Source organism: Megalobrama amblycephala, linkage group LG6 (assembly GCF_018812025.1).
Source record: "Megalobrama amblycephala isolate DHTTF-2021 linkage group LG6, ASM1881202v1, whole genome shotgun sequence".
In the NCBI taxonomy this organism is placed as follows: Eukaryota; Metazoa; Chordata; class Actinopteri; order Cypriniformes; family Xenocyprididae; genus Megalobrama; species Megalobrama amblycephala.
This window is the reverse complement of record NC_063049.1, coordinates 33,469,678-33,481,797: the sequence shown is the minus strand read 5'-3', so window position 1 is coordinate 33,481,797 and position 12,120 is coordinate 33,469,678. Positions and strand designations below refer to the sequence as shown.

The 12,120-nt window shown below is 39.6% G+C and overlaps 2 protein-coding genes across 5 annotated transcripts; both read left to right on the top strand.

Moving 5' to 3' along the window:
• The first annotated feature begins 446 nt into the window (after positions 1-446).
• gjb8 (gap junction protein beta 8) lies at positions 447-3,188 on the top strand. Its single transcript, XM_048194211.1, has 2 exons — positions 447-615; positions 1,180-3,188. Exon 2 carries the CDS (start codon positions 1,211-1,213, stop codon positions 2,009-2,011), a length of 801 nt encoding a protein of 266 aa, XP_048050168.1. The 5' UTR covers positions 447-615; positions 1,180-1,210; the 3' UTR covers positions 2,012-3,188.
• Positions 3,189-4,729: 1,541 nt separating this feature from the next.
• gja3 (gap junction protein, alpha 3) lies at positions 4,730-10,597 on the top strand. Of its 4 annotated transcripts, none has more exons than XM_048194203.1 (3): positions 4,730-4,833; positions 5,836-5,899; positions 6,961-10,597. In XM_048194203.1, the coding sequence occupies exon 3, from the start codon at positions 6,996-6,998 to the stop codon at positions 8,316-8,318; it is 1,323 nt and encodes a 440-aa protein (XP_048050160.1). In that variant the 5' UTR covers positions 4,730-4,833; positions 5,836-5,899; positions 6,961-6,995; the 3' UTR covers positions 8,319-10,597. The 4 variants fall into 4 exon arrangements, with proteins under 4 accessions (XP_048050160.1, XP_048050158.1, XP_048050159.1 ...); XM_048194201.1 differs by having other exon boundaries at positions 4,773-4,961; XM_048194202.1 differs by having other exon boundaries at positions 4,773-5,117.
• The last annotated feature ends 1,523 nt before the right edge of the window (positions 10,598-12,120 follow it).

Here is a 12,120-nt window from a genome sequence, read left to right as displayed (position 1 = left end):
TATTTGTGAAATGTTTTGCTTATAAAGTGGGTTTGTATATTCAATTTACTATTTGGTTTAATATTTTGTATTTTGTTATGTAATGCAAACACATTTTTAGGAGTGTCTAATACTTTTTGGAACCAATGCTTGTAAAACTTAGTAGTTCAAACTATCCTGAATACTTTTTTCTCTCTTAAATTGAAGTATTAGCCTTTTAAAAAGTAAAAGAGCTCGAGTTTATATTTTTACCGTCAAAGAAACTGTAGTTATATTAGTTTTATGGCCACTGAACGTTCCAAAAGTCTGTGTTTAAAAAGCAATTTCTATGCGACTATTGGTTATTTGGAACATGACACCACATCTGCACGCTAGAGATGGGACTAATCAGCTGAGTTATACAAGCATTCGTGGAGAATTCTAGTTTTGTCATTTGCGACCTCAAGAAGCATCCAATGAATGCGGTGGCTCCGCCCGGTTTTCAGGTGAACTAAATATGCGCTCGCTGTCCTCAGTCAATCACTTCATCTCACTCTTAAGCCTACAAAGGAACTCCGCCAGTGAATTTACTCATTTTTACTCACCTGGGCGGATATATATCATGGATTTGGTCGGAATCATCTTGTAGGCTAACAGGTACCTTTTTTGTGTGTGTGTGTGTGAATTTTTTTTTTAGGTGATCATTTTGTGTGAAAATTTTGACGCGTTAAGCTCGACCAATTATAACCAAAGTTACCAAATGTAAAAGAAAAACGGAATGTAACATGTGTTAGGCTAATTAATTAAGTGTTTTATTAATGTTATTGAATAACATGTTAATAAAAGCATTTGTAATTCAATACGTTGAGTCTTTTTGATGACATGGAATAATAGTTAATATAGGCCTACATTTACAAAAGAAAAAGTGGAACAGCCTATAAATTATTAAAAATAGTGATTTTCAGTGTATTTTGTTTGTCTGTGTATTTTTTCATCCAAAATGTAATTTTGAAGTTACCAGAAAAGTTGACAATAAAACTGTGTAGACAATATGTAAGGTTCATAAAGTTCACAAAATTGCATGAATATAACATATTGTTTACACAGAATCAGCTCCAGTTTGTGTGCCTATTGTGCGTCTAATTCAACAAATGGTTAAAGGATTTAAAGTTTGCCTTTTTATAGTTGCTATATCAAATTCCTCTCTTTCTTTTCAATTAGGAGCTGAGAGCAACAGTAATCCGGACTCAGGATGAGTTGGGGAGCGCTTTATGCCCAGCTGGGAGGGGTGAATAAACACTCCACCAGCTTGGGAAAGATCTGGCTGTCTGTCCTCTTCATCTTCCGCATTAGCATCCTCGTAATAGCTGCCGAGACGGTCTGGGGAGATGAGCAGTCCGACTTCGTCTGTAACACACAACAGCCCGGCTGCAAAAACGTCTGCTACGACCACTTCTTTCCAGTCTCGCATATCCGTTTCTGGTGCCTGCAGCTCATCTTTGTGTCTACGCCGGCTTTGCTGGTGGCTATGCATGTGGCGTACCGCAAACGCAACGTAAAGAAAGGCCTTTTGGCCAACCGTGCTGGCAGTGCCAAAGAGGACGACCTGGAGAGCCTGAAGAAGAGGCGTCTTCCCATCACTGGGCCGCTGTGGTGGACCTACACCTCCAGCCTGTTCTTTCGGCTCCTTTTCGAGGCCGGATTCATGTATGCACTGTATTATGTCTATGATGGGTTTCAGATGGCACGTCTTGTGAAGTGTGAGCAGTGGCCCTGTCCCAATAAAGTTGACTGCTTTATCTCACGACCAACAGAGAAGACGGTCTTCACCATTTTCATGGTGGGATCTTCTGCCATCTGCATTGTGCTCAATGTGGCTGAACTGGGCTACTTGATTGTCAAGGCATTGCTGAGGTGCTCAGCCAGATCCAAGGGGAGGCGCAACTTTGTACACCAAGATAAAATATCCACAGAAAAGGCACTCTTACAGAACGAAAAGAACACAATGTTGCTGTCATCCACTTCAGACTCCTCGACCAATAAGACTGCTTAAGATTATCCCTACATCCAGTGACTCAATTCTACCATCTTGGATGATAGTAGGCTCATAGACAACAGTGTTTGTTTTGTAGCTCGTTTTTGACAAGTTGAGAGCAGGTTTCAAGCATGGTTCATTTCAAAACTGACTTTTGGCTTAAAAGATTATTAGGGAGTATGGCACTGCATTGACTAAAAATTTGAGGGTTGTTGAATTTTATTTTCCACATTGCTCAGTAGCCTCAGTACTCTCTAATGGCATTAGAAAAGCCCAAGAGCGACTCCTAGTGGTCAGAAAAGGCACTCTTACAGAACGAAAAGAACACAAAGTTGCCGTCGTCCGCTTCGGACTCCTCCATCACTCCAAGACTGTTTAAAACTATCCCAACATACCATTATGGATGATAATAGCCTCGTAGATGACAGTGTTTTAACAGTATGTGATTTTTAGCTCGTTTTTGACAAGTTGCCTTAAGAACAGAACAAAATGGACTTCAGAGACCTTTGCACAAAATTGAGTGTCCTGTTTCTGAGGGACCAATTACTATGTTGTGTATTGTACATAAATGCTTCTCTTTATTTGGTCTTTTACATGATTGAGTTTTGCTTTGTTTACTTGTTTTTATTTTTTGGCTCTTTCTGTTACCCATCAACAGTTTTAGACTAGCAGTGTAATTTAGAGAGGGTTTGTGTTTGTATGTTTTTATTTGTGCTTGTTTTGGTATATGATTTAAATGTCTTCAACGACGGCACGTCTGTTTAGTTTTAAGTCGTTTCACAATATCCTTGCATTGACTCCTACCGGAGATTTCATATCAGCTTACAGCAGTGCCTTATTGAGAACAAATAGGCTGTAGTCGCGTGAGAATGTTTACTAGTGACGCGCCGCGTGCTCTTGCGACGTCTTGTCAGTCAGTCTACCTGTTGACAGGTGAATAGGCAAGAGCTCGTGCGTGGTTTCTCCGTTTAGTTTTTCTGCTCTGAGTGGGTCTACAAGTCAGCGGCGAACAGTTTTGTTTTTAATTCTGTGATTTAACCGCTGAAATCATTGTTACCAAAGTGTCCACATGTGGGTCGAGCTGTGATCATTTTTGATTGTCAACTGGTTGTCAGATAAGTACGTTTCTTTCTAATGTTGGCTAACAATTTAACTTTTATATGAATATCTTAATAAAAAAAACTTTTTAAATGTTTGATGTGTTTGTCAGTATTTTGAATCCCACTGGTGGGTTCTCCCAGGAAAACCAATGGAGGGCGGTGCATTTCCATTCTATTTTAGGCAAGGCCTGCTGCATGACTGGATACTTTACTATGCAATACAAAAATTACAGAATTTATGACTAATTTGTAACTTTTAGCCATTTTACAGCCACAAACCAGCTTTTAGTGATTGCTTTCATTAATAATGTAATATCCTAATTAAATTTCTATTATCAACTTCCACACTCCTGACCTTGCAGCCTAGTAACCTAAATCAATCACATGAGCAATAGTGCAGTTGTACTGAGCATTAGCTTTTTTTAAATAATTGTACATTTTTGATTATGATTAATTAGGGTAACATGGGGTAATATGACCCCTGGGGCAAGATGACCCTCCCACCCCCCACCTTAATTTTTTCTCCTGACCATAGATGGCACAAAATTGTAGGCCCTATCTCAGCACTTTTGATGAATAGCTACCCTATTTTTAATTGTCATTTCATCTGAATATCAACATTTGTGAGATTTAATCAGTCAAAACAGTTTTGAGGTTAACTGATCTAATTTTGTGTCCCTGGAAAATAGTGATTTTATATATATATATATATATATATATATATATATATATATATATATATATATATATATATATATATATATAATTACACTCTAAATGGACAAACCCAGGGATTGGGTTGTTTTCACCCAGCCATTTTTTTCAACCAATTTTGGATTTATTTTTTTAGCCCGCAATATAGTAATATAGTAAATGGCATGTTTTTGCTCACCCCTAAATAGGGGCAAATCTGTGGGGTATTTTAAGCTGAAACTTGACCAGACCAGAGACTTATATTACATCTTGTGAAAGAAGGCATAATAGGTGCCCTTTAACCCAACCTGCTGGGTTTGTCCATATTTAACCCAACTTGAGTTGTTTTTAACCCAGCATTTTTAAGATTTACATCAAAAGTCATTAATAGATTCTGTAAAGTGTGTGTGGGGGGTGGGTGAGGGCTTGTTACCCCAGGTAGGGGGCCATCTTACCCCTCTTTTGATATTTGACATGGAATATGCAATAAAAACTCAATTAGCAATTGTTTCCTATAATAACACATTAGCTGATGCATCATTATCCTGCACATGCTACACTTATTTCTAAATATGTTACAGTCTAAAAGTAAATCCACATTGTTCTTAAGGGGGCATCTTCCTCATGTTACCCTATATTTTACTCCGCCGACGAAAATAGTTCCGCAGAATCAACGCACGGCCTGTATTGAACGCGGAGTGATACAAAAAGTAAAACGTCCCTTTTTTGTTCTTATTTCATACAATAATAGGCCTAATCACTTTTTTATAATTATCATCGTCATTATTATGTTTAGATGAATCGTTTTTATTATCATTATTTTATGACATTTGGTATAAAGTAAAATAAAGCATCTGTCTTCATCGTATAGACGTGTGTAAAATATTGTGTGTTGGAGTATAGTTAAGTTGGGGCGATGAGTTTACCCCAGTTGACAGGGGCGTGGCGTGCGCGCTGACTGGCCGATGACTTTCTGAACGCAGCACTCCTGCATGACCACTCAAAGTGACAGTAGCGATGGCTGGGAACGGGAGACAGCTGCGCTTGGTGAGACCCCGTCTCCACACTCGATTTGCCATGAAAAACTAGATGTTCCACGAGAGTTTGGCCTCGGGTCTATGTGTGAAGAACTTTTGTGAATGAATAAGTTGGCCGGCCACTTTCAAAAGAGTTTGGTAAGCTGGCAGTGCTGCCAGGATTTGGGAACGGGGGGAGCGGGGAGGGCTCCTGCTGCCTTTGGGAGGTCTGTATGCTTTCATCGCACTCAAACTGTGGCACCAGTGGCCGCTGGATATTGATTTCTTTAGATAAGTTTGCCTACTTCAGTCAAGGTATGCTTTAAGTTAGGTGTACGGAATCTTTTATCATTTTACATCCCATATTAATTAATGAGAATTTTCGATAGCTGATAGGCCATCAACTTTGACTCCAGTGTGAAGGGTTTCTGCCTACTAACAGCTAACATCATTTAGTCACATTTCAAGAAAACATCTGTTGTTTGAGATGAACGGTATGAGCGCATAATCAGTGCAAAGAATAGAAAATCTGACCTGAATCTACAGTGAGAACAGAGGATAATAATTACTATCATCCGTTAATTATAATAAAACAGCAGCAGTTTGTAATTAAATGCTTAGCTGATAGATCAAAGACGATAAATATTAGTGATAATTATAAACTAACCACTTTAATAACTGTAATAATAGCTACCTTAGGAACCAAAAGTTTTTTTAGGGTATTTTATAATAATAGCCATATAAGACCATCAATTACTGGACTGGCTAAAATTGTTATTATCTATGGAACTAGTATAAAGATTTTAAAATAATCTTAATAAATGAAATTAATTTGTAAAACTAATAAAAATTATATTTGCAGTTTGTAAAGTTATATATATATATATATATATATATATATATATATATATATATATATATATATATATATATATATACATACACATACACATTTAAATTAATTAAAGTTTAATGTAAAATAAATTAATAAACAAATGTTTTATTATTATGTAACTTGCACCTTCTCTTTCAGGGTCATAGACTTGATATAGAACCTTAGTCGATGGATTTGCCGCCCTCAATACAACATCATTTTAGTAAGTAAAATTATTGTTTTTCTGCCTGTTGTATGTCTTTTGCTATTTTGGGGGTCATTGTTTACAAGTGGCAATACTATCTCACCCTGGTTCTGTTAAATCTTACTGTTTATTTGTGCTTATTATGATAAAGATGAATCTGTGTTGATCAAAATCCTTAGGTTATATATCATGACACTCATTTCTGGATTTATCCATTTTTCAAATCACTGACAGGGTGAATTCATGAATTGCACAGTTTTAGCTGGTAATTAATTATACTCATGTATACGAGTGTATTATAGATTCACACCTATAAAGTGGCCTGGTATTGGCAGTGCCATGTCTCCATATTTCACTGTATTTTCCCCCTTGATGTCCTGAAATTGGCTCTATCAGGGCCCTTCACACATCACTGTCCAGTCAACGCTTTCAACTGTTTTTGAACATTATAATGTCGATCTCAGCACATGCCTGCTGGGCAGTGAAGCGAACAGGTGAGAGAGAAAGAGACTGTGTTTGATTGTGGTGAAAAAGTGTGTGTACGAGTGTGTGTGTGTCAGTGGCTGGAGAGAAAGCGAGCCATAGAGAGTTTGCTTACACTGTGCATGCCAGGTTCACAGCAGCCGGTTAGAGAGTTAAATAGCGAGGGGTCACGAAATCCATAAGTTTATGTCAAACGTTTTTGTCAATGTGATATTTTTACTGTCATCATTGACAAGGCTGATTTGCTCGATTTTCCTAAACGTCATTTGATAAATTAGTGCGAGGTATTGGCGAGTGCTTCATCAGGGCTTACAGTTCGGATCTTATGCAGAACCGTGAAATGCTGTGTGAGTTCACGAGAGCTGAGCGTGTTTTTTATAGGTTAATATACCTTTAGCTGTGCCTGTTTGAACATACCTTCACGGCACAGGCCCAGACAGACCGAGAAGATCCAAACCATCTCATGTACAGTGTAACATGTTATTTTGTTAACTAGTTCTGATGAATCCTCTCTGTTCCCCTCTTAACCCTTTTTCTCACCTGACTCTCCACTCTCTCTCTCTCTCTCTCTCTCTCTCTCTCGCTCTTGGCTCCAGACTGTACTTTCTCTCTAGGCTAGAAATCGTGAAGCATGGGTGACTGGAGCTTTCTTGGGCGGCTCTTGGAGAATGCACAGGAACACTCGACTGTGATCGGCAAAGTCTGGCTGACGGTACTCTTCATTTTTAGGATTCTAGTGTTGGGAGCGGCGGCCGAGGAGGTCTGGGGCGATGAGCAGTCGGACTTCACCTGCAACACGCAGCAGCCCGGTTGCGAGAACGTCTGCTATGACGAGGCCTTCCCCATCTCCCACATCCGCTTCTGGGTGCTCCAAATCATCTTCGTGTCCACGCCGACGCTCATCTACCTGGGCCACGTCCTGCACATTGTTCGTATGGAGGAGAAGCGGAAAGAGCGCGAGGAGGAGCTGCGAAAGGCCAGCCGGCTCCAGGAGGAGAAAGAACTCCTGTATAGAAACGGAGGGGGAGGGGAGGCTGGTGGACGGGGTGGGGGCGGCGGCGGCGGCGGTGGCAAAAAGGAGAAGCCGCCAATCAGAGACGAACACGGCAAAATCCGCATTAGAGGTGCCTTGTTGCGCACCTATGTGTTCAACATAATTTTCAAGACCCTGTTTGAAGTGGGGTTCATTTTAGGTCAGTATTTCCTCTATGGTTTCCAATTGCGGCCCCTGTATAAGTGTGCACGGTGGCCCTGCCCCAACACGGTGGACTGCTTCATTTCCCGGCCCACGGAAAAGACCATCTTCATCATATTTATGCTTGTGGTGGCTTGCGTGTCCCTTTTGCTGAATTTGTTAGAAATCTATCACCTCGGATGGAAGAAGGTCAAACAGGGCATGACCAACGAGTTCGCCCCCGAGCGCGAGTCGCTGCCCGACGCGAACGAAGCGGAGCCCGAGTCTCCCAGAACTGCGCCTCCTACCCTCAGCTACCCGCCAGACTACACGGAGGTGGCAGTGGGTGGCGGCGTGTTCCTCCAGCCCGTGTCGGCACCCTCCACGGCCGAGTTCAAGATGGACCCTCTGCGCGAGGAGCTCGAGGAGTCCTCGCCTTTTTACATCAGCAACAACAACCACAGGCTGGCTGCCGAGCAGAACTGGGCCAACCTGGCCACCGAGCAGCAGACTCGGGAGATGAACGCCGCCTCCCCCTCCCCTTCCTCCTCCTCCTCGTCTCGCTCTTCCAATAATGGGCGGCAAGCCAAAGACGCCGCTCAGCTCGCTGACACCCCCACCTCTGCTGGCGGCGGTTTGAGCTCTGGGCCGGAGGAGGGGCACGTCACCACCACGGTGGAGATGCACGAGCCGCCCGTCATTTTCACTGACGCTCGACGACTGAGCAGGGCTAGTAAAGCCAGCAGCGTGAGAGCGAGGCCCAATGATCTGGCGGTGTAGTGGCTCGCCACTCCGAAACGCAAGTTTTTGTGGACAAAAACACAAAGAAATACACCAAAAACAAGAGGAAGTGAGAGGCAGATTGCTGGAATGGAAAAGTTCATTCCATTCATAAAGCGAGCGATGTAAAATCGCAAAGAGCTCATTCATCTCTTATGGGATTATGAAAGATGGCTGCTGAATGCTGGTTAGTGTAATGCAGTAGTTGAATGGAGCAGCCCACCTGATGCACGTTATGTTTTACCTGAATCTGGAGTGATTCGCTGAAAAATGTCACCTAAATTAGTCAGACAAGGCCTTAAAGTAGGAAACTCATATTTACGATAATTCCGAGGCAGCATAAGTCTCATGATATAACAAAGGCACCAAACATAAAATGTTTGCAGTGCGATAATACAGGTTACTAACAACAAAACTACATTTTAAATACAACATAAATACCGTCTACGGTTTAATTGAGTAGACAATGACACGACTCTCATGTATTATCACGTACTATATTTTTTATTTTGTTTCATTTATTTTTTAAACCTGGAATAGAACAGGCAAAAAATGAGCAATGATTGAAAAAAGTAGTTAAAGTTGTCAAATTCATAAACCCTTTTCTTTCTTTTTTTTTAAGTTCTCTTTGTTGTTCCAGCATCTGTCTCTACATTTCCTCACTCTAAAGAGAAATCAAAGTGTTGGGGAAGAAAAAAAAGAAGTAAAAAGCACATTGCCTGATGAAAGTGGCAAACCTTAATGCATAACAGAGAAAAGGTCATCCATACATGAAAAAATGAACATATACTGAGGCAAGTGACATATTTAGATAACTGTTGTACTACTGAATGGTGCAGTTTTAATTCATATAGCTTGTGTATTCTCTGGACCACATTTCTTTTTTTCAATCCCATGATCTGAAGTTCACCTCCTGCTCCTCTGTTGGATTTGAGAGTTTTGATATATGACCATCTTGCCATCAGGAATACATGAAGTACACTTTTGAAGTAGTTAATCTGAGGAGGGGAGTACTAACTCTCATTACATGTGACATTTGAAATCCTTATTGGTTTTTATTTCGAAAAGTTTGAGCATTTTTATTTCTAAAAATGTAAGCAATTGGTTGAGAATGAGTATAAAAATGTCATCAAAAGCATTGCTTTTCTGTAGTCAGTTCGTGGTTGCCAAAAAAGTAGTTACTTCAAAATGGACAAAAAAAGATGCTGCAAGTGTCTAATGCTAATATGAAGTTTATCCCCCTTTTTTTTTTTTTTTTTTTTCCCTTCATTGTTGGTCCAGTTTCAGGTTACTGTGAGGCCCTAATTTTCACTGACTACTACTGCTGTTGTATAGAACATGCCTTCGGTACACATACTGTAACAACATGACAGCACAACATGATTTTATTTTTATTTTTTTATTTTCTTGAGACCCATTTAAACACGATGTACAATGCTTTTATTATCAGGTATATACTTCAGCAATCTATTTAAAGAGACAGACAGCCCTAAATAGAAACGGTACATCATCACACAGAGACTGTGCAAGTTTGTGCTTAGGACAGTATTACTTTTGCTTTTATCAGATCACAGTATTTACAGATGTATGTTATTTATTTTCTGCTGTTTTAATGTATCCAAAAATGAAAGTGTGTTATTTTGTCATTTTTTGGTTCTTAAAGTTTACATTTTAGTAAAAAGTTGAAGATTTGCACATTTAGGCAAAAGACACTGTTCAACAATTCTTACATTGATAGAAAGGAGGAAATATTTTTGATCCTTAAAGGAAAATGTCTTAATGGTAAAAGTCGTTGTGTTGATGGCAGTATTATTCCACTTAAATAACATCAAATGTAATTTATAAAACAGCACTTGTAGAGTATAAGAAATATACACGTTTCCCATGTTTTATTTTAGGACTGTTGTGGTGGCCTGAAAGGACCGCAGGAAATTTGAACATTGTGGATTATAGCATTTCATCGATTCTGAATTTGAATTGGCCAGCCAGCCAGCTCTTTCCTATCTCGATCCGTTTGTAGTGTACTTAGTTGCAGCCCATTATTCTCAGATAACACTCATTTCTTGAACTTCTTGAACTGATTTTCTCAAGCAGAGCTGATTATTCTGACCAATCAGGGAAGTGAACCACCTACATATGCTCAGAACAGCAGCCTGTTTCGATGCTGTCTTAAGAGAAGTGCCTTGTGTATTCAATTTTATAAGAACAAGTTGATGTAAATGTTCATTTACCTCAAATGTTTACAAAGCTGTTACTAAATAAACTTTTTGTACCATAAATGTAAGCTACTCTGACCTTTTCATTTGTAAACGGCAGGCGTCAAAACGCACGTTTAATGTTATTGATGTTGTTGAGTGCTCTCTCAAGTGCAGGCCTGCTCACTAAAAAGGCTCCGTCAGTGGCTATTAAAAAGATCAAGGCAGAAACTTTCACAGAAATATGGGATCTTTGTAAAGGTTAGCATGCAATTAAGTTCATTTTGTCATTTTTAACCAACCCTGAATTTAATTAGACAGTTTAAAAGTTAATGTCTCAAATCCTTGTCAAGGCATTTATGCAATTTTATGCAATTCAGGCCAAAATCATCAAGAACAACACCATACTGAGAAACTAATCTGCAGGAAGCTTGAGCATGTCTCAACCGAAAACTTGCACTCGTTGACCTCTGACCTTTATGCTTATCAGTCCTCCACTTCAGATTCCAAGAGGGGAAGTGAGAATGAGACTGAATGATGAGGGACACTAAAATGTCCCCACGATCCACACAGTCTGTGAGGGAACGGCAAAACCATGCAGGCCATATTTGTTTATCACTCAGAGTGTTTCTAGAAGTCCCCACATGCAATTTAGATGCTGCCAAATAAATGTTTTCTTAAATGGGATTACTGTTACATCCGACAAGTCATAACTCTCTCACAATACACATCATGTTCTCACACAGTGAAAAATACATTGTGGAGCAAAGAGGACGCTGACATTGACAATGTGCTGACAGACAAGACAAAGCGGGTTACTTTTAGTATAAAAACAAAGTCTCCGCTTTCAAATGTTGGCATTTTTGTAAGAAATTCAAACAATACTGTTTTGTGGCTCTTTAATGTGTTGTGACAGATCGCTGTAGCACCTCAGTTCAAGCGGCACGTTAAACGACCATCTCTTCCGACTAGCTATAGCATGAAATAAACATGAATGAACATCAGAAGGTATGTTGTTTCAAACGCGGAAAGACGTCAATAAACACCATTTTTCAAGCTCAAATCCACCGAAATCCAATCTACTAACTCTCCTGTCTGGTTTGTTTTCCAGACAAATTAGCAGATTTTGCATTATAATTGGTCAGTTTGCCTGTCAATCAAACTTCTGGCAAAGGGTGAAATGTATTTGTGTTCCCATTTGATCCTGTCACCCTAATTGAGATTCGTATTCTGTTTGTGTCAGATAAATGCTGCTCTGTTTTGTTAGCAAGCCATTTATAATCTGAATAAAACTTAGCTTTAATGTATTTAACTGTTTGTTAGAGGTAATACCTGGAGAGAACTATCTGTTAGCATTCCCATTCTTCTCACAGGTCCTAATTGAGACATTAAAATAATATTCCCTGCTTTGCATTTTACTTTAGTTTGAATTGAAATAACTAAGCTCTATAGCTTTGACAGGCTGCTGGCATTTCAAAGCATCAAAGGAATGGTCCCCTGTTTCAAAAGATCTATACACAAATCAGTTAAAAAGAGCTTGTGTGCATTGCAAAGAAAAACATTTAGAGATATGACTACATATCAGAGATACTTAGTCAGTGATAAAC

What these genes read in the sequence shown, in the direction of transcription:
- gjb8 (XM_048194211.1), top strand. Translation starts at nt 1,211, where the DNA reads ATGAGTTGGGGAGCGCTTTATGCCCAGCTGGGAGGGGTGAATAAACAC.
- gja3 (XM_048194203.1), top strand. Translation starts at nt 6,996, where the DNA reads ATGGGTGACTGGAGCTTTCTTGGGCGGCTCTTGGAGAATGCACAGGAA.